At 37.9% G+C, this 21167-nt stretch overlaps 3 protein-coding genes across 5 annotated transcripts; 1 reads left to right on the top strand and 2 right to left on the bottom strand.

Annotated features, from left to right (window-relative positions):
- Positions 1-6440: 6440 nt before the first annotated feature.
- Positions 6441-9161, bottom strand: LOC116922862 (major facilitator superfamily domain-containing protein 1). 2 transcript variants are annotated; one of them, XM_045173756.1, is made up of 12 exons: positions 8686-9161; positions 8495-8618; positions 8314-8439; positions 8041-8246; positions 7771-7978; positions 7489-7702; positions 7277-7374; positions 7094-7206; positions 6914-7016; positions 6710-6842; positions 6600-6656; positions 6441-6544 (listed from the first exon to the last, which is right to left on the bottom strand). In XM_045173756.1, the coding sequence occupies exons 1-11, from the start codon at positions 8942-8944 to the stop codon at positions 6603-6605; spliced, it is 1638 nt and encodes a 545-aa protein (XP_045029691.1). In that variant the 5' UTR covers positions 8945-9161; the 3' UTR covers positions 6441-6544; positions 6600-6602. The 2 variants fall into 2 exon arrangements, with proteins under 2 accessions (XP_045029691.1, XP_032785209.1); XM_032929318.2 differs by having other exon boundaries at positions 6441-6656.
- A 510-nt stretch (positions 9162-9671) lies between these two features.
- LOC116922777 (importin-5) lies at positions 9672-14031 on the top strand. Its single transcript, XM_032929193.2, has 10 exons — positions 9672-9832; positions 9992-10141; positions 10300-10704; positions 10761-11294; positions 11356-11677; positions 11738-12199; positions 12259-12530; positions 12596-12802; positions 12865-13188; positions 13251-14031. The coding sequence occupies exons 1-10, from the start codon at positions 9752-9754 to the stop codon at positions 13776-13778; spliced, it is 3285 nt and encodes a 1094-aa protein (XP_032785084.1). The 5' UTR covers positions 9672-9751; the 3' UTR covers positions 13779-14031.
- A 30-nt stretch (positions 14032-14061) lies between these two features.
- On the bottom strand, positions 14062-21076 carry LOC116922758 (proteasome activator complex subunit 4). 2 transcript variants are annotated; one of them, XM_045173755.1, is made up of 18 exons: positions 20721-21076; positions 19973-20649; positions 19613-19917; positions 19237-19541; positions 18996-19163; positions 18558-18941; positions 17919-18497; positions 17394-17853; positions 16709-17327; positions 16539-16625; positions 16219-16463; positions 15823-16145; positions 15460-15750; positions 15066-15389; positions 14882-15004; positions 14492-14764; positions 14260-14430; positions 14062-14200 (listed from the first exon to the last, which is right to left on the bottom strand). In XM_045173755.1, exons 1-17 carry the CDS (start codon positions 20907-20909, stop codon positions 14296-14298), a joined length of 5487 nt encoding a protein of 1828 aa, XP_045029690.1. In that variant the 5' UTR covers positions 20910-21076; the 3' UTR covers positions 14062-14200; positions 14260-14295. The 2 variants fall into 2 exon arrangements, with proteins under 2 accessions (XP_045029690.1, XP_032785048.2); XM_032929157.2 differs by having other exon boundaries at positions 14062-14430.
- Between the last annotated feature and the right edge of the window lie 91 nt (positions 21077-21167).

Raw genomic sequence — 21167 nt, 5'->3', positions numbered from 1 at the left:
TAAAGAGATGTCATTTTTGGCCGATTTTGACAAAAGTGGAAAGGCTATACCCTTCCCACTTTTTCATTTTTGGCCAAATTTCAAATTTGGCTTAAAATACATGATTTAGATTCAGAATTGAATGAAAATCACGGAAATCAGGTTTATTTTTCTATTGGTCTTATAGTTTTTCATTTACATGTTAAAAACCATAAATGAAGTTGGTGCGCTAACAGAACTGTTTTCGTTAATTTTTTAAACGGCTAGTCTAAAGAGAAAACCAATGACTAAATTGAAATCAGCGTTCAATTTCGATTATGTCGTCTGATTTTTGGAGAATTTAAAGAGATGTCATTTTTGGCCGATTTTGACAAAAGTGGAAAGGCTATACCCTTCCCACTTTTTCATTTTTGGCCAAATTTCAAATTTGGCTTAAAATACATGATTTAGATTAGAATTGAATGAAAATCACGGAAATCAGGTTTATTTTTCTATTGGTCTTATAGTTTTTCATTTACATTTTAAAAACCATAAATGAAGTTGGTGCGCTAACAGAACTGTTTTCGTTAATTTTTTAAACGGCTAGTCTAAAGAGAAAACCAATGACTAAATTGAAATCAGCGTTCAATTTCGATTATGTCGTCTGATTTTTGGAGAATTTCAAGAGATGTCATTTTTGGCCGATTTTGACAAAAGTGGAAAGGCTATACCCTTCCCACTTTTTCATTTTTGGCCAAATTTCAAATTTGGCTTAAAATACATGATTTAGATTCAGAATTGAATGAAAATCACGGAAATCAGGTTTATTTTTCTATTGGTCTTATAGTTTTTCATTTACATGTTAAAAACCATAAATGAAGTTGGTGCGCTAACAGAACTGTTTTCGTTAATTTTTTAAACGGCTAGTCTAAAGAGAAAACCAATGACTAAATTGAAATCAGCGTTCAATTTCGATTATGTCGTCTGATTTTTGGAGAATTTAAAGAGATGTCATTTTTGGTCGATTTTGACAAAAGTGGAAAGGTTATACCCTTCCCACTTTTGCATTTTTGGCCAAATTTCAAATTTGGCTTAAAATACATGATTTAGATTCAGAATTGAATGAAAATCACGGAAATCAGGTTTATTTTTCTATTGGTCTTATAGTTTTTCATTTACATGTTAAAAACCATAAATGAAGTTGGTGCGCTAACAGAACTGTTTTCGTTAATTTTTTAAACGGCTAGTCTAAAGAGAAAACCAATGACTAAATTGAAATCAGCGTTCAATTTCGATTATGTCGTCTGATTTTTGGAGAATTTAAAGAGATGTCATTTTTGGCCGATTTTGACAAAAGTGGAAAGGCCATACCCTTCCCACTTTTTCATTTTTGGCCAAATTTCAAATTTGGCTTAAAATACATGATTTAGATTCAGAATTGAATGAAAATCACGGAAATCAGGTTTATTTTTCTATTGGTCTTATAGTTTTTCATTTACATGTTAAAAACCATAAATGAAGTTGGTGCGCTAACAGAACTGTTTTCGTTAATTTTTTAAACGGCTAGTCTAAAGAGAAAACCAATGACTAAATTGAAATCAGCGTTCAATTTCGATTATGTCGTCTGATTTTTGGAGAATTTAAAGAGATGTCATTTTTGGCCGATTTTGACAAAAGTGGAAAGGCTATACCCTTCCCACTTTTTCATTTTTGGCCAAATTTCAAATTTGGCTTAAAATACATGATTTAGATTCAGAATTGAATGAAAATCACGGAAATCAGGTTTATTTTTCTATTGGTCTTATAGTTTTTCATTTACATTTTAAAAACCATAAATGAAGTTGGTGCGCTAACAGAACTGTTTTCGTTAATTTTTTAAACGGCTAGTCTAAAGAGAAAACCAATGACTAAATTGAAATCAGCGTTCAATTTCGATTATGTCGTTTGATTTTTGGAGAATTTTCAAGAGATGTCATTTTTGGCCGATTTTGACAAAAGTGGAAAGGCTATACCCTTCCCACTTTTTCATTTTTGGCCAAATTTCAAATTTGGCTTAAAATACATGATTTAGATTCAGAATTGAATGAAAATCACGGAAATCAGGTTTATTTTTCTATTGGTCTTATAGTTTTTCATTTACATTTTAAAAACCATAAATGAAGTTGGTGCGCTAACAGAACTGTTTTCGTTAATTTTTTAAACGGCTAGTCTAAAGAGAAAACCAATGACTAAATTGAAATCAGCGTTCAATTTCGATTATGTCGTCTGATTTTTGGAGAATTTAAAGAGATGTCATTTTTGGCCGATTTTGACAAAAGTGGAAAGGCTATACCCTTCCCACTTTTTCATTTTTGGCCAAATTTCAAATTTGGCTTAAAATACATGATTTAGATTCAGAATTGAATGAAAATCACGGAAATCAGGTTTATTTTTCTATTGGTCTTATAGTTTTTCATTTACATTTTAAAAACCATAAATGAAGTTGGTGCGCTAACAGAACTGTTTTCGTTAATTTTTTAAACGGCTAGTCTAAAGAGGAAAACCAATGACTAAATTGAAATCAGCGTTCAATTTCGATTATGTCGTTTGATTTTTGGAGAATTTAAAGAGATGTCATTTTTGGCCGATTTTGACAAAAGTGGAAAGGCTATACCCTTCCCACTTTTTTTTTTGGCCAAATTTCAAATTTGGCTTAAAATACATGATTTAGATTCAGAATTGAATGAAAATCACGGAAATCAGGTTTATTTTTCTATTGGTCTTATAGTTTTTCATTTACATTTTAAAAACCATAAATGAAGTTGGTGCGCTAACAGAACTGTTTTCGTTAATTTTTTAAACGGCTAGTCTAAAGAGAAAACCAATGACTAAATTGAAATCAGCGTTCAATTTCGATTATGTCGTCTGATTTTTGGAGAATTTAAAGAGATGTCATTTTTGGCCGATTTTGACAAAAAGTGGAAAGGCTATACCCTTCCCACTTTTTCATTTTTGGCCAAATTTCAAATTTGGCTTAAAATACATGATTTATATTCAGAATTGAATGAAAATCACGGAAATCAGGTTTATTTTTCTATTGGTCTTATAGTTTTTCATTTACATTTTAAAACCATAAATGAAGTTGGTGCGCTAACAGAACTGTTTTCGTTAATTTTTTAAACGGCTAGTCTAAAGAGAAAACCAATGACTAAATTGAAATCAGCGTTCAATTTCGATTATGTCGTTTGATTTTTGGAGAATTTAAAGAGATGTCATTTTTGGCCGATTTTGACAAAAGTGGAAAGGCTATACCCTTCCCACTTTTTCATTTTTGGCCAAATTTCAAATTTGGCTTAAAATACATGATTTAGATTCAGAATTGAATGAAAATCACGGAAATCAGGTTTATTTTTCTATTGGTCTTATAGTTTTTCATTTACATTTTAAAAACCATAAATGAAGTTGGTGCGCTAACAGAACTGTTTTCGTTAATTTTTTAAACGGCTAGTCTAAAGAGAAAACCAATGACTAAATTGAAATCAGCGTTCAATTTCGATTATGTCGTCTGATTTTTGGAGAATTTAAAGAGATGTCATTTTTGGCCGATTTTGACAAAAGTGGAAAGGCTATACCCTTCCCACTTTTTCATTTTTGGCCAAATTTCAAATTTGGCTTAAAATACATGATTTATATTCAGAATTGAATGAAAATCACGGAAATCAGGTTTATTTTTCTATTGGTCTTATAGTTTTTCATTTACATTTTAAAAACCATAAATGAAGTTGGTGCGCTAACAGAACTGTTTTCGTTAATTTTTTAAACGGCTAGTCTAAAGAGAAAACCAATGACTAAATTGAAATCAGCGTTCAATTTCGATTATGTCGTTTGATTTTTGGAGAATTTAAAGAGATGTCATTTTTGGCCGATTTTGACAAAAGTGGAAAGGCTATACCCTTCCCACTTTTTCATTTTTTGCCAAATTTCAAATTTGGCTTAAAATACATGATTTAGATTCAGAATTGAATGAAAATCACGGAAATCAGGTTTATTTTTCTATTGGTCTTATAGTTTTTCATTTACATTTTAAAAACCATAAATGAAGTTGGTGCGCTAACAGAACTGTTTTCGTTAATTTTTTAAACGGCTAGTCTAAAGAGAAAACCAATGACTAAATTGAAATCAGCGTTCAATTTCGATTATGTCGTCTGATTTTTGGAGAATTTAAAGAGATGTCATTTTTGGCCGATTTTGACAAAAGTGGAAAGGCTATACCCTTCCCACTTTTTCATTTTTGGCCAAATTTCAAATTTGGCTTAAAATACATGATTTAGATTCAGAATTGAATGAAAATCACGGAAATCAGGTTTATTTTTCTATTGGTCTTATAGTTTTTCATTTACATTTAAAAAACCATAAATGAAGTTGGTGCGCTAACAGAACTGTTTTCGTTAATTTTTTAAACGGCTAGTCTAAAGAGAAAACCAATGACTAAATTGAAATCAGCGTTCAATTTCGATTATGTCGTCTGATTTTTGGAGAATTTAAAGAGATGTCATTTTTGGCCGATTTTGACAAAAGTGGAAAGGCCATACCCTTCCCACTTTTTCATTTTTGGCCAAATTTCAAATTTGGCTTAAAATACATGATTTAGATTCAGAATTGAATGAAAATCACGGAAATCAGGTTTATTTTTCTATTGGTCTTATAGTTTTTCATTTACATGTTAAAAACCATAAATGAAGTTGGTGCGCTAACAGAACTGTTTTCGTTAATTTTTTAAACGGCTAGTCTAAAGAGAAAACCAATGACTAAATTGAAATCAGCGTTCAATTTCGATTATGTCGTCTGATTTTTGGAGAATTTAAAGAGATGTCATTTTTGGCCGATTTTGACAAAAGTGGAAAGGCTATACCCTTCCCACTTTTTCATTTTTGGCCAAATTTCAAATTTGGCTTAAAATACATGATTTAGATTCAGAATTGAATGAAAATCACGGAAATCAGGTTTATTTTTCTATTGGTCTTATAGTTTTTCATTTACATTTTAAAAACCATAAATGAAGTTGGTGCGCTAACAGAACTGTTTTCGTTAATTTTTTAAACGGCTAGTCTAAAGAGAAAACCAATGACTAAATTGAAATCAGCGTTCAATTTCGATTATGTCGTCTGATTTTTGGAGAATTTAAAGAGATGTCATTTTTGGCCGATTTTGACAAAAGTGGAAAGGCTATACCCTTCCCACTTTTTCATTTTTGGCCAAATTTCAAATTTGGCTTAAAATACATGATTTAGATTCAGAATTGAATGAAAATCACGAAAATCAGGTTTATTTTTCTATTGGTTTAAAATTTTTTGATTTAAACGTTAAAAAGCCTAAATTAAGTTGTTGCGCTAACAGCACTGTTTTCGTTAATTTTTGAAACGGCTGGTATAATGAGAAAACCAATCACTAAATCGAAATCAGCGTTTAATTTCGATTATGCCGTGTGATTTTTGGATAATTTCAAGAGATGTCGTTTTTGGCCGATTTTGACAAAAGTGGGAAGGCTATACCCTTCCCACTTTTTCATTTTTGGCCAAATTTCAAATTTTGCTTAAAATACATGAATTCGATTCAGAATTGAATGAAAATCACGAAAATCAGGTTAATTTTTCTATTGGTCTTATAGTTTTTTATTTAAACGTTAAAAAGCCTAAATTAAGTTGTTGCGCTAACAGCACTGTTTTCGTTAATTTTTGAAACGGATGGTATAATGAGAAAACCAATCACTAAATCGAAATCAGCGTTTAATTTCGATTATGCCGTGTGATTTTTGGATAATTTCAAGAGATGTCGTTTTTGACCGATTTTGACAAAAGTGGGAAGGCTATACCCTTCCCACTTTTTCATTTTTGGCCAAATTTCAAATTTTGCTTAAAATACATGAATTCGATTCAGAATTGAATGAAAATCACGAAAATCAGGTTTATTTTTCTATTGATTTTATAGTTTTTTATTTAAACGTTAAAAAGCCTAAATTAAGTTGTTGCGCTAACAGCACTGTTTTCGTTAATTTTTGAAACGGCTCGTATAATGAGAAAACCAAACACTAAATCGAAATCAGCGTTTAATTTCGATTATGCCGTGTGATTTTTGGATAATTTCAAGAGATGTCGTTTTTGACCGATTTTGACAAAAGTGGGAAGGCTATACCCTTCCCACTTTTTCATTTTTGGCCAAATTTCAAATTTCGAATTCGATTCAGATTCAGAATTGAATGAAAATCACGAAAATCAGGTTTATTTTTATTTATATTAGATAACTTTATTATCGTGTTTCTTTTTCCTCTTAGTCTAAAATAGATGCCATCACTTTCGATAAAGCAAGGGAAACCATAAACAGTAACTCTACCACAGTGCCAGCTGGCTGCCGGGGGAAATAGACAATTTTGACGTCGCCCCGAGGCATCTAAATTAATTATTTTAATTCAGATCTTTTATTTTCAGCACATGTCACACTTTCTCTAAGGTTTGTCAGTATTCTTTATTATCACGCATACACAGCAGAAAGCGTTTGGTCGGCTATTTCAAGGTGAAATGATACAAAATGATCGAATCTCTCGTAGTTTCTGAATTAAAAAATATTACAGTTTGAAGAAATAACTCTATCGATAAGAAACTAACGTCTTATCGAAGGGCACGATAGACCATGCTGGCCTGTGGAACCAAATGTTCGGGAATCTGTAAAAAAAAAATATGCACATGCTTCCAGAAACACTTTGTAAGTGTATTACCTTTGCCCCTATGCGTGAGAGGTAACGGTTCCGCATAGCGAAATCTGAGCGTGGCTGTAGCAAGTCATAAGGGGTGACATCCGACATCGAACCAGAAGCAAAAAACTTTTCTCGCTCCAGGTTTTCTTTCGACCTAAATACAATTATTTAAAATAGTTGCAACGTCAAGCAATTTCTTATTCGAGCTAAGAATCCCAAGCTTACATAAGTTCTCGTTCATGTTTGTCTCTTTCGGTTACGGACATATTGAGAAGACCTCCACGGCTTGCGTTCATCACCCAGATCAGGACGGTCGCTACCAATGATACTGCAAATCAGATGAATGGATTCAGAACGGATGCGAGGGTAAAAGTAATGTCCAATTGAAACCGATAAACAACTTACGGCACAGCCAAGCCAAAAAGAAGACTTCAAGGACAAGGTAGCCTTGGTCGTCAACAATTCTCCCGGCCATCATAGTCACTACTGCCATCCCCAAGTTCTGAACAGCTTGCATTCTAAAAACAGAAATGTTTTCCAAGAATTCATGAAATTCTTAATGAAGCAAAATGTTTTTACTTGACTCACATTCCATATGCTGTCCCCAGTTGGTATTCAGGCACAACCAAAGCTACCATGGGCCATAAAGCACTAGCTAGCATGGAATATGAGAACCCCATTGTAACCTTTTGCGGAAAAAAAGGGAAATGAATGACTAATTAAAATTTTTAAATGTATAACTGCACCATTAAACGGTTGAATCTCTAGATCATCCCAAAATATTAAACAAAAAGAATTACCATGCCGACGTAGGGATTTATAAAGGTAAATGTGAGCAAAGCATGACTCGCAATTGTGAACAAAATCGCAAGAAAAACCCACAGGATGTTGCGTCCGACCTTGTCCACTAATATGCCGAAAAAGGGCGAAGCAACCGCTGATATGACGTAGACAATCGAGTTTACTGCATTCGCGTTGCTTGGAGAAAAGTCAAACTTTCGTTCAAAAAACACCCTGCAATCGAATACGCGCAGAAAAAATACAATTATAGTCGTACTCAAGGCATTTTCAACAATACTCACTGTCCAAGCCCGATAAATGGGAAAATGGCAACATAATAGGCGACACAGATGACCGACATCAGCCAAAATGTAGCAGGGAAGTCTTTCACATCGCTAAATCTAATAACTTCACCGGCCTGTCCACTCTTTTTCAGTATTCGATTCGCTCGTTTGTCCAAATAGCCAAGAATAAGTCCACTTAATAATGACATTACACATGACGCCGACGCTGAAGAAATTTCAAAATAAATCATTTTATAAAATTTCGACCTCTTCAACGGGAAAGATTACCGATCATTAGAACCACTCCAGTGCATAAAAAGCCACTATAAAATTGAGAGACGTATTTATATAGTGGTCCCATAACGTTGAAATTCACAGTAGAGCCAAGCCTGGCAAAGCTTAGTTGTAATCCGAAGACCATGTTAAGTTCTTTTCCTTTGAACCAGGAGACTGCATAAGTGTTTTGAGCAACAGCTAGTGATTCTCCTCCAATACTAATGAAATAAATAAAATAGGGATAGTATTCAGAAAAAAGCCTTGATCTTCTTTTTTTTGCCTTACCCAAAAATAAGGCGACCCATTTCCATTAACCAAAATTTATTCAGAATGCCTCCAAGGGCAAATGTCAGTTGTCCCAACAACACTAGTGTGGCAAATATAATTGTCCCTAACTGCATACCAAACACTCTATAGAAACTGAAATGTTAGTTCACAATTTTAAATTAATTCAATTAAAACTTACCTATCTAATAAAAATCCACCAATAAAACAAAGTATCACATTTGGCCAGGAATACCAGGCATAAAGATTGGCAAATTGGGCAGTATTGATACCCATGTCTGACTTGATGTTATCCTGTAAAGCACCTGCGGATTTAGAGTTAATAATAAAACAACAAAATAAATGATGGTGCTACAAATCAGTTGTATTTACCTGGGTTGTCATAGCAAAATGTGGAACCGAACCCAAGAAGGCACATTAAAAAGAGTGCAATAAACCTGTGAGGCATTCTTCGAGGATCACAGAAAGGGCTTGCACCACAGCCTGTAAGCATCACTTCAATATCTTCATCACCAACTACATTGGAATGGTTCGTTACAGATGTTTCAATCAGTGTTTCTGATATTTCTTCTTTGACATCTTCAGGGACTTCATTTTCTAGTATCGGCTGAATTTCATCGTCGGAAGCCATGACTTAATGGAAATTTGGAGGATGAGGATTCTACATAAATGCTACCACGAGGTTCAAGCTTTCTTTCTCCGAAATCAGATTTGTTACAATTAATTCACTTCCAGTATGCAAGTCTCGGGCGTTTACTAATTCTCACAGTACAGAATAAAACCCCATCTCTTCTTACCAACACAGGGGGCGTGAAAAACAGCAATTTCGTCTGCTTGCAGGAAACAATGCTATCAGATCCACTAGAAAATATTAAATGCGTTAGATGGCGCGATGGTAGCATGGCACCCATCCGTCATCCGGCCGAGCGGGCAGCGAGCCGGGGGAGGGTGACTCACTGGGTCGTGCCGTGGTTAAAAGTCCTTTACCTTAATGCATTTTTCAATCCTTTTAAATATTAATTATATCACATTTTGTTTTCATGGAATGAATAGTAGCATGAAAGCTACACCTCTCCTTGACGTTGTTTTCCTGATGTTTTTATACAATTTCCGCTTTTGTTTAAATCGTTCTCGGGATCTCGGGTTTCTCCGCCCCTTGTATCGGCTTTGCTACTACATTCCACTTCAAAGGCTGTCAAATATATTGAAATTCTCCATCAAAAGAATATTTTATATTTCTATAATTATTTGAATGGGCAGAAATAGAAGCATTAATGATTAAACTTTCTGAATAAAAAACACTTAATTTAACTTCTCGTGCTATATGACAAGTTGACAACCTTCGTAGCCGTTTCGACAAGGCCTTCTGGCAGCCGACAACCACGTTTCTTCGCGTTGCGGCAATCGCCGTTAAAACCCAATCCACCACATCTCTAACATGGCGGAAGATCAGCAGCAGTTTCTGCATTTATTAAGCACATTATTAAGTACGGACAACACTATCCGTAGTAATGCCGAGGTTAGTGTTTATTTTTCATTTAACCCCCTGTACGTATGTTTAAATGACGCCGTCAATATCTGTCAAATCTTTAAACACTTAGTAACATGCTTGCACTGCATAGCGATATCTTTTCCATTTATTAAACCGTTTTATATTTAAATGAATTAAAAATTCTAGACTACACTTGATGGAATTCCTGTGGAAACCAGAGCAACTTACCTTTTGGCTTCCATGAGGAACACCACTGTGGGTGAAGATGTACGTCAAATGGCAGCTGTTTTGCTGAGAAGAGTTATCTCTAATGAATTTGAAGACTTCTACAACAAGGTAATTATGAATGGTTGTTTTTTCAAGGAAAATTCCATTTTATAATGTGTATTTAATGCTAATTGTGGGGAAAATGAAATCAGTGAAAACTTGCTTCTCTGGAATAGTGTGCTTTACCATAACTGTAATTGTTTTGATTTTTAAATCTGTATTTGCAGCTTACCCCTGAAAACCAAGTTCATTTAAAAAATGAACTATTGGCAACTATTCAGACTGAAACTCAAGCTGGAATGAGAAGGAAAATTTGTGAAGTTGTTTCAGAACTGGCAAGACAATTGCTGGATGATGATGGCAACAATCTTTGGCCAGAGTTTCTCCGCTTTCTTTTTGAGTCTGCCAGTAATGGCACTCCTGAAATCAAAGAGAGTGCCTTGCAAATGTTTGGGTCTGTTCCTGGGATATTTGGTAATCAACAATCTCAATACCTTAATGTCATCAAGCAAATGCTGCAGCAATGTATGGCTGACTGGTCAAACTATCCAGTACGCTACCAAGCTGTCAAATCACTTTCATCTTTCATTCTTCTGCATGATGATGATGTTGCCATTCAAAAACATTTTCAGGTAATAATTCAAAGATTTCCCTGTTCTTTCCAAATTAAATTGTGTCATTATCCTAGGATTTAACTGCAGGAATGATCCAAATTGTCGCAGAAAGCATTCAGAAGCAAGATGACGATACATTACTGAAGTGCGTTGTGGATTTAGCTGAAAACACGCCTAAATTTCTTCGACTGCAGACCGAACCCCTGTTGCAAATGTGTACGCAAGCAGTAGCAAATGAAGAACTATTGGATTCTTGGCGTCAGCTGGCCTTGGAAGTCATTGTCACATTAGCGGAGACAGCACCTGCATCGGTCCGCAAAAATGGAGCGACGCTGATCCCATTAGTGATATCAACTGCTCTAAAAATGATGACAGATCTGGACGATGATGAAGAATGGAGCACAAGTGACGACCTCACAGAGGAAGACAACGACAGCAATTCGGTAGTTGCTGAAGCCGCCCTCGATCGTCTTGCATGTGGAATTGGTGGAAAATCCGTTTTGCCCCATATTATTCAAAGTTTGCCTACTATGCTTTCAAATACCGATTGGAGGTATAGGCACGCTGCCCTTATGGCAGTCTCTGCTGTTGGTGAGGGATGCCACAAGGTACTCTACGTTGTTCTGCCAAGTCCGAAAGTTACTGGTTAATACTCGACTTTTGAAATAGGAAATGGAACCACTTCTCACACAGATCATGGATGGGATTTTAAATTTTCTCCGAGACCCTCATCCGCGTGTCCGTTACGCCACGTGCAATGCAATTGGCCAAATGTCGACAGATTTTGCCACAATTTTCGAGAAGAAATTTCACGATAAAGTTATTCCTGGACTTTTGATGGTGATGGACGACAACGAAAATCCACGAGTTCAAGCTCATGCGGGTGCGGCTTTGGTCAACTTCAGTGAAGATTGCCCTAAGTCGATTTTGGCTCAATACTTGGACAGTATTATGGCAAAGCTTGAAGCTATTCTGAGCGCCAAATTCAATGGTTAGCTTTTATTATTAGCTCTTTCCACTTCAGGCCGTTATCAAAGTTCTTTTATTTCAGAATTGGTAGAACGAGGTACGAAGTTGGTCCTCGAGCAAGTCGTAACCACGATTGCTTCCGTTGCCGATACTTCAGAGGAAAAGTTTTTGGTCTATTATGATCGATTCATGCCCTGTCTGAAGTACATCATTCAGAATGCAACAACCTCAGAACTCCGCCTTCTTCGTGGGAAAACCATTGAGTGCGTTAGCTTGATAGGCTTAGCTGTGGGTGCCGAAAAATTCACGCGAGATGCCAGCGAAGTCATGGACATGTTGTTGAAAACGCAAACAGAAGGAGCGGAAATGGCTGACGACGACCCTCAACTTTCGTACATGATATCAGCTTGGGCTCGCATTTGTAAAATCCTCGGAAAGCAATTCCAGCCTTATCTGCCGCTTGTCATGGGTCCAGTTCTGAAAGCGGCTAGTATGAAACCGGAAGTAGCTTTGTTGGATGCGGATGATCTCAAGTCTGTTGAAGGCAAGAAAGTCTATACTCGATTTCCGTAAAAGCATCTAACGTAACAGTGTTTTCATTAGGCGATGATGATTGGCAGTTTGTGTCACTGAACGATCAACAGAACTTCGGAATCAAAACCGCTGGTCTGGAAGAAAAGGCCACTGCTTGCCAGATGCTTGTCTGCTACGCCCGAGAACTGAAGGACGCATTTTCGGACTACACCGAAGAAGTTGTTAAATTAATGGTTCCTCTCCTAAAGTTCTATTTCCACGATGGGGTTCGTACGGCAGCCGTTGAATCTCTTCCGTACTTACTGGAATGTGCCCGAGTAAAAGGCCCTCAGTATGTGCAGGTATTGTGGTAACAAAGCTTTGTTACTAGGGCGAAGAATTTTATGCATACTTTCGACAAATGCAGGATATGTGGGTGTTTATGTGTGGCGATATTTTGAAAGCCATGGATACGGAGCCTGAAAAAGACGTGCTGGCGGAGCAACTGGCTGCGTTGGCGAAATGCATCGAGACTCTTGGGAGTGGTTGCTTGAACGACGAAATGATGACTGAATTAGTTAAAATCCTCGACCGTTTGATGAAAGATCACTTTACACGTTCGACGGAACGACAGGTATTTAACAACTTAATTTTTCAACATTGTTGAACAACCCACAAAAAAAAACATTACCGTAGGAGAAGAGGAAAGATGAGGATTACGACGAAGTGGTCGAGGATCAACTAGTCGACGAAGATGATGAAGATACATATATCCTTAGTAAAATCACGGAGGTTATTCATGCACTAATGGCTGCCTATCGGTCTGCTTTCCTACCTGTCCTTGATAATTTGATCCCCCATGTGGTCAAACTTCTTGGTCCTGATCGTCCCTGGCCGGATCACCAATGGGGTATTTGCGTGTTTGACGACGTCATTGAATTTGCCGGACCAGATAGCGTGAAATATCAAGAACTGTTTTTGAGACCACTACTAGAATTTCTTAAAGATAAAAGCCCAGAGGTGAGAATTGATTTAATTACATATTACCATTAGATCATTCGAGTTTTCTTTCTCTACACTAGGTAAGGCAGGCTGCAGCATATGGTTGGGGTGCTTTAGGTATGCACGGCACAGCTGTATTCGCTGCTGCATGTGCGCAAGCTGTTCCTACGCTGATTGAAATGATCGCTGCCGCTGATTCTCGAAGTGTTGAGAACATCAATCCAACTGAAAATGCTATTTCTGCCGTAACGAAAATATTAAAATTCAACAACAGCGCTCTCCACGTTGACGAGATCCTTTCCCACTGGATCACGTGGCTTCCCACATGGGAAGATGAAGATGAAGCACCTCATATTTACAACTATTTCTGTGACTTGGTCGAGGCGAATCATCCAGTGGTTTTGGGCCCGAATCATAGCAATCTGCCACGTATAATTTACATTATTGCTGAAGCATTCAACAAAGAAGTTCTTGATGTGGAATCGGAAGTATTTCGGCGAATGGTAAACATTGTTAGGCAAGTTCAAGGTAACCAAAATGTGTTTGAAGCTTGTTTGAGTCAAATGAATGCTGAGCAGCAAGCAGCATTGCAGGAGGCATTGACATGAGTATATAACTGTGTGATCAGTCATTGATAATTAAATTTTGTTGGCTTATTCAATATCCCAAAACTTTTTTCTTTTGCATACAATTGGCTGTTTGTCTTGAATTATGCTCATTTTTAAGCCAATTTTTCCATCATTAATTTGGCTATAACAAATTTGCTATTTCCATTTTGAACTAGCCAAGCACATTTCCCCAACTATGGGAATCTGAACTAAAACTTGTTGGAAAAAATACATCTGACTATACAACTATAAATTTACCTTTACTTTCCATTCAATTTCACAATTCCCTTTTGATATTTTATTCTGTTTTGCAAAGGTTTCTTTCGGTAAACATTGATTCAACTGTGAAACCATAAAAACTGCATTCAAAACATAAGCTAAATTTTCATTCAACTTAACCCATGCAATACACCCTCAATAAACTAAAAAACTTCTCTAAATCAGTAAAGAAAACATTCATCTTTATAATATGAAAACATACCTTCACAACGCACGTCATGACGGAACGGAAGACAACTCATGCGTAATAGTTTGGCGACACGAGCAAATCAGTTAAAGTAACGAGTTGATCATCGGAAAACTTTTGCTTGTGGAATTGCCAATTGTCGTGATGTGTTCGACGGAAATTTGATAGCGTTTTCTTGATGGTCACCTTAAAATAAGCACACGCAATAAATAAGCTAAACCAAATAGAAAGAAAACTGCAATCTTACTGGAATTGGTTGCGGGTCATTTAGATGATTTCCGAGTTCGACTAAGACGTCTGGTAAAAAGTCGGGCACATCATATGGGAAAGCGTCCACAAATGCACATAATCCCAAGATTCCTGCATGTCTTTTGACAACCAATGCCATGTCGACATCAGGCAACGAAGCAGCCCGCGTGCTGCGATGACATCTGTGACTGATTTGTTTCTGAAATTGGTCTAGCAACTGTTGACTCTTTTCACGGTCGACAAAACCACAATGGAGCAACCCTCCGAGTACCTAGGAAAAAAGCAAATTTTAGTTGCCTCACGTACTTTAATGAACCTAAGATACCTTCTAGGCAATATTTAAACAGAACTATGTTCTTAATTTGGTTTACAAACTGTAGTCATTTACCTGAGCTGCCTTCTCACGAACTTCTAAACGTTCATCAGCCAACAAGAACGTAACCAATGATGCGACGCTATCCACTCCATCCGAAATTCGGGTGACGTTGAATAGATTACTAAACGTTAACACCTAATGAAAATATCCCTTTAGTATAATTTCTTAATGGGGTGGGGGGGGTAGGATGTCTTACTTGGAGAAATTCTAGGGAAGCTATTCTAGCCTTCCAGGAACCTTGATGAGCAACTTCTTTGATGATCTTCAAAGCAACCTCAATGGTAGAAGGACGCAACACCGTAGCAGAAATGAAGCACAAAGCAAGAGAACATTCGCGAGCCAGTTCTTTATCGGTATCGCTACTTTCGGCTGCGAAAAGATAGGGCAGTAGCAGCAATTGAGCTTCCGGCTGGCATCCGTAGCTGCGTGTCCACATTCCGGATAACCACTGGCTTACAGTTTTTAATAGACGTAAAGATTTGTTACGTTCTTCGTCGCCTTTAATTGTATTCCAGTCAATCTGTTCCTCAGTAGAAAACGAAAAATTATACACTGAACACAATTTAAACATTTGGATGGAAAACACTTACCGGAGAATCGCGGTTGCCATTATCCAAAAGAAGAGACAACTGGGGCAGAATCTCATCGACGAAATCTTTGACTCGGGGAGACGAGCTAGCAGTTCCGCCAGGAAGGTCAATATCGTGGAGGAAAATATTTGTTAACACACTACCCAAACGATCGCGCATATTCTGATACGGATGGTTTAGGTACGGACGAAGAAGGTTCAAAAGTCGAAAAAGAAGTTCTGACACCCTCCATTCCTGTTGCGAAATACCACCCTGCAGCATGTAGAGCCGACTCGAGTCAGTAAATGATCCCTGGGATTGATCACGTAAAAATTAAAAAACAAAACAAATACTAGCAAAACTCGGGTTAAAATTTCACCATACCTGTTCTAGACGGTCTTCCAGAATGAGCTCCATTAACCATCCAATGCGATTGGGATCCCTCGATTCTGACGCTGTCGCAATCGCTGTTCCCCAGTCACCAATACTTTCGACGTTGACGTTACTGAATGCTGTTCTTAAAATGGGACAAAGAGCGTTCCACATCGCCTCTGTTTTAGCAAAAGGCCAGTGCTTCGAACCCCGTATCAAGCCCGCTATGATTTCAGCAGCACATCTTTGGGATGCTTCATGTTGATCACACACAAGACGCTCTAGATGTGGAAGGAAACGGCTCAGAAACAAGTCTCCAAAATTGCGGAACAGGCCTGTGGAGTGTAAATGCATCTTTAGGATGTGGAATTCATGATAAACTATTTGGATGAAAAGGGAATCAAATACCTTTGAATAAAGAAAATCTAATAGCGCCAAATTTGTCCTTTCCTTTCCTGTCTTCCAGAGACAAGAAATGAACAAATTTTTCAATGTTTGAATCGCTCTCGAAAAAAGAGAGAATCTCTTTCTCGCCTGGGGTCAGCGATTCAATGGTGCTCTTTTCTGGTAAGCTTGGTTGTTCGTCTTCTGGAGCGTAGACTTCCATGACTTTTGGCCAGGAATAAAATCCAAAATGCGTTTTGTGTACAAATCTGCAAATGAAGCAAAGAGTCGCTAGATATTTGAAGCAACTAAATAATAAAATTTCAATAAATCAAAATACATACCGAGGTTGATTCCATTCTTCAACTGTCTTAGGAAGCCTTTTTCCTTGATACTGCAACCAGCCGTTGTCCCACTGGTCTCCTGGACCACTACAATTGAAAAGAAAAGTAAGAGAAGTAAAGTAATGGAGACCTCAGCTCTAACAACATATTGAAGGAGTATTGTTGCATACTTTCTGGGGCTTTCTTCAAAATGCGGAGGGCTAAACTGACGTGCTATATCAGACGGATTCACAACTATTTTCTTGTGTTCCTTTTTCTGCTGCTTCAATATAGCTGCAACTCCTTTAATGGCAACTTTGCGCACGGCAATTGCGTCATGTATTAGATTCTGGACAAATATGCTGATCATTTTCGAGGGTGCGGGGAGATCCGCACGCAGCTGTAAGCAAAGCATGTGGAAAGCTAGATTATACATCCGCCAATGTAGAGAACCATTGGTAAGAATCTCGACGAGAGAATCAAGCAGTTCGTAGTAGAGTTGTTCATTTTTCTGACTGCATTCCATTTCAATTCGAACTGCCTGCTCGAATTCTTTCTCTTCAAGCGATGCTTCTGTCAAGAGTTGTGCGGAAGCGATGCATTTGTCTGTGAATGTTAAGTGGACTGATGTCGTTTCAATAGTGCGCATCAGCAACATAGAAATGGCGGTCACCAGCTGGATGATTGAAGGTTTCTCTGATGGTAAAATGCGGGCAACGGCGATCCACAGTTCTTTGACAACGCTCCAATTGTGCATTACTAGCAACGATCTTTGCTTCGATGAATGCTCAGCAAGGATGTACAGAGTACCTTTAAAAAATAGCAATAATAAATACATTGTTGATGTTACTCAATGATCTGTAAAGCTACGCGAACCTTTCAGTTGTTCGTGCGAAGCTTCAGGTTTGAGTCCATTCAGTAAATCTTCCATTATAATTTGGTAAGCCTTAGGAGATTGACGTTGTAAATAACTAAGGACGCCTTGCGCTCGGCTACGTACTTCTGAATACTGTGAAGTAGCCAGTTGTACAAGATCTTTGAGAATCATGTGCATGGTAGGAGTCACTACGCTCAGGGTGAAGGCACTCTCCAGGACTCGGAGTTCATGTTGAAGTTGAATGCGGTCAATCATCAAGGCTCGGATATCTGCTTTCCGACCAATCAAATTGCTACCGAGCACTTTTTTCACCATTTGAAAATTCTTTTGGTGAGTTTCAAAATCTTCTTTCAATACTCCGTAGTGGAAGAGTAGCATTTGACAGATAGAAATCGTGCCGAAGAGGGCAAATGTATCATCAGAACCGGAGGAGAGAAGATGGCGCACAACCTTAAATAACTAAAAACCAGAAGAACGTTAATAAAGCTTGGCAATCACAGAAACATTATTTCAAAGACGAGTACCGTTTGGGCGATAGTTAGTCGAACATGTTTACCGTTTGAAAACGATATTTTCCAGTGTTCTGCATCAGCATGGGAGAACTGTAACGGAAGAGCCAATCTCACACTCGACTCAGCCATAGAAATTGGTTCTTCTTGCCAAGGAGGGAGGACTGCTCCAGCACCTAAAATGCAGTCCAACGTATGGTTGAGGGTCCGTTGAAGTTCTTCCCTAGACAGCGTATTGATTTGATCAGCATGCTCGTCAAGTTTGTTCAAATTGGTTTCCAAATATCTCTTCAACAATTTTTCTGCTAAAAAACGCTCTTCTTTGTTTGGAAAATGCCATTTTATCTGAAGATTGTTTAGATCTCCAGGCTTGCCCCAATCTCGTATGGGTAAATATTCAGACAATGCGCGATCATATCCTTCAGCGACGCTACGAAAATCCGTCGGATAAATTGTCGTTAGACTTTTCAACAAGTTGCCGAGTACAGTGCCAGAAGACAAGTAAGCTTCTCGAGCTTTAAGCATTAAGGCACGATCCAGCACACGAATTAACTGATCAGCAAACGGAAGCAAAAAAGTTCCAGGGCATCGCATCTAAATGAGGAAATCCGGTAAATTAATAAAAACATTAACATGAAAACAAGGAAATTGTACCAGTTCTGATAACAGGAGTAAGTTAAACATGAGCTCGTCTTCTTGTCTTTCTTCTTCGAGAATGTCATCGGAAGCCAGTGTGCTCTCCAAAGATCTCAATAAATTTGGCAGAAAAGTTTGCAGCACTTTGGCGGTGTTGACTTTAGCCACTGACCCAACGATATGGGCAGCAAACTTCCCTGCAACGTGTGGTTCGAAGGCACGGCCGCCGACAAACGAGTACAGCTTGGCCAAGGCTACATCAAAAATATCCCCCGAGCACTGCATCGCAAGCGAGGCTATCGTAGATGAAAGGCCAACTTCCAATAAAGACTCCTCACGCGTCATTTTTTCAACATTTTTCGCCTTATCTAATCTCGTTTGCTCGAGAGAACTGCTTTCTACCTGAACAATAAGTTTATTTAAATCACGTTCCCCCAATTCCAAAAAGGCGCTTACCAAATTGAAGCACCGATCGATAAACTGCAGGACAAAATCTTCAAATCCAACAGTCGCAGAACAGACTCTTTCCTCTTCTTCTGTCAAATCTGAACGCTGCGATATGGCACCAGAGCAATCGACGAAAGGCACTAAGGTTGCAATGGAAGTGACCAACTGAAATGTGACCTGTACAAAGTAGGGGGAAAAAATCCATCGTTTTAAACAAAAATCGCCATAATGATAAAAACAACCGACATACCAAAGTCTTTCTAATATCGTTGGGATCGATTGCCGGAAGACAAGCCATCAAAAGTGGAAGGACGTGGGATGGTCCCTCTGGATACGCTTTGCCTCTAACTAAAGGGCGAATCACAGAAACTAGGCATTGCAACGTAGCTGTCAAACGGTGGGGTTCGGTCACTGTATCCAAGGCGGAATAGAGTCTTTCGAGAATAGGAGGGATCACTAATTCTGGTCTCAGCTGAGCAAGCTGATGAAAGGCAATGCTAGCTTCATATGCTCCAGCCCGGGAGAACATTGCCAGTAAGGCTACTGGAAGAACACCTGTTCCGAAAGATAGAGCAAAGCAAATGTTATATTGACAGGAAAGCGAGGTTTATTTGTAAACGTCTTACTTTCGACAAACCGGGTAATGTCCATTTCAGTTAGCTTTGCATTTTCCGGGATTGGAGTAAGCCAACTTTTTTTATTGGAACGTTCACGGTGTAGCCGTTTTACGAAAGTTGCAGGTAGGCGACGTAAAAAATCGTTCAATTTCGTGTGCCAGGTGCCAACGTTAGATGGATGGTAATAGCTATTGATAGCTTTAAACAACGCATCTAAATGATCTTGGCAACTGCTACCGCCTCCAAGGGAAGCAACTATCCACGTAACAACCGCCCCAAGGTCAAATTTGTGACCAATTTGACCCCTTTGGTTCCTGAAGGAAGAAATCTGTTAGATGCGTTAATATCACGCTATTGCAATAAATTTACCTGTAACCAACTGGTAATCCAAAATTATTCAGAATTTTTGAGAACATCAATGGCATGACAGGTTCCCAGTTTATATAGCCAATATTGTTATCTGCCAAACGGGAGAATAGGAGTAATAAATCAAATTCCCAGCTTGGTTTGTTGTGGCACATCTTCCAAAGACCCATAAATTCATCAAACCATAGAAGATAACTCTGTTGGTGGTTCTTTGGCTCAGCTTTGGTGGGCAAGAATGCTGCAAATAGGCTAATCCCCATTGGCATGGTCATGTCAAAGGGACAAAGGAGAGGCCTCCATTCTGACAGCATTTCTTCTGTTGCTTCTATAGGAAAGTAGTCACGGCACAGCTTGACTACAGTCCTGAGAACTGAATCCATTGAAGCTGGAATATAATAGAGGCCAACATCTTCATAAGGGGAATCCAAAATGGTTTTCATAAGCTTGTAAAGAGGTTTCCATGGAAGCTGCAACTCTGTTGGACTAATCAAGTACTGTTTTTTAAGCAAACTGCTCAAAGTGCTGGCAAACAGAGAAATCATAGAAGCCTCCAGGCCAGGTATAACAATGAGATCATAATAGAGCTTGATGAATTTTATGTGATCTTCTTTCGAAAATTTTAGTCCATACAAATTAATGTAGCGTATCAGACGGCCTGTCCAAGTAACAACTCCTGGCCTCTATAGCATTTTTAGACATGTTATTATTGAACATTTTTCCAGCACTTTGATACATCAAAATATAAACATACCAATTCACGAAGCAATACTGCTCTAGACAAGTTCAATTTGATTTCACTAAGGAATGATTCCGATTCCCCGTCGATGCCATCCGCGTAAGGAAGAAATTTATTAAATATCAGTTCCTTTTGAGGAAGAAATCCTAGTTTCTTATGCCTTAGTTCTTCACTACCGTCAGCGGATTCAACCTCTTTTTCCATTTCTGAATATTATCACTCTCTGACTCACTGCTCTTTCTAACCAAAACTGAATGGACTATCCTCAGCAGCAAAACTTGCAATTCACTCCTCTGTTGAAGTAGTGGTGGTTCTGTAGCAGACGAACATCAACAGATTTGGGCCATAGCAACTGAAACTGAAGATTGAAGCACTGAACACTAACTAAAGGACCATGCTAAAAGTTCGATTGATTGTTTCGTCCGGTTGCCAAATTTTCAAGTATGTTGGTTTACAAAATTC

This window comes from Daphnia magna, linkage group LG5, assembly GCF_020631705.1.
Source record: "Daphnia magna isolate NIES linkage group LG5, ASM2063170v1.1, whole genome shotgun sequence".
Classification (NCBI taxonomy): domain Eukaryota; kingdom Metazoa; phylum Arthropoda; class Branchiopoda; order Diplostraca; family Daphniidae; genus Daphnia; species Daphnia magna.
This window is presented reverse-complemented; position numbering and strand designations above follow the sequence as displayed.

Excerpts from the sequence above, each read along its gene's own strand:
- LOC116922777 (XM_032929193.2), top strand. The coding sequence starts at position 9,752 with ATGGCGGAAGATCAGCAGCAGTTTCTGCATTTATTAAGCACATTATTA. Across the intron at positions 10,705-10,760 it reads CCATTCAAAAACATTTTCAG|GATTTAACTGCAGGAATGAT; the intron begins GTAATAATTCAA and ends TCATTATCCTAG. Across the intron at positions 13,189-13,250 it reads TTAAAGATAAAAGCCCAGAG|GTAAGGCAGGCTGCAGCATA; the intron begins GTGAGAATTGAT and ends TCTCTACACTAG.
- LOC116922862 (XM_032929318.2), bottom strand. The coding sequence starts at position 8,944 with ATGGCTTCCGACGATGAAATTCAGCCGATACTAGAAAATGAAGTCCCT. Across the intron at positions 8,440-8,494 it reads GGTGGATTTTTATTAGATAG|AGTGTTTGGTATGCAGTTAG; the intron begins GTAAGTTTTAAT and ends CAGTTTCTATAG. Across the intron at positions 7,375-7,488 it reads TAAATCCCTACGTCGGCATG|GTTACAATGGGGTTCTCATA; the intron begins GTAATTCTTTTT and ends TTTCCGCAAAAG.
- LOC116922758 (XM_032929157.2), bottom strand. The coding sequence starts at position 20,909 with ATGGAAAAAGAGGTTGAATCCGCTGACGGTAGTGAAGAACTAAGGCAT. Across the intron at positions 19,918-19,972 it reads GGATTACCAGTTGGTTACAG|GAACCAAAGGGGTCAAATTG; the intron begins GTAAATTTATTG and ends TTCTTCCTTCAG. Across the intron at positions 19,542-19,612 it reads CATTACCCGGTTTGTCGAAA|GTGTTCTTCCAGTAGCCTTA; the intron begins GTAAGACGTTTA and ends CTTTCGGAACAG.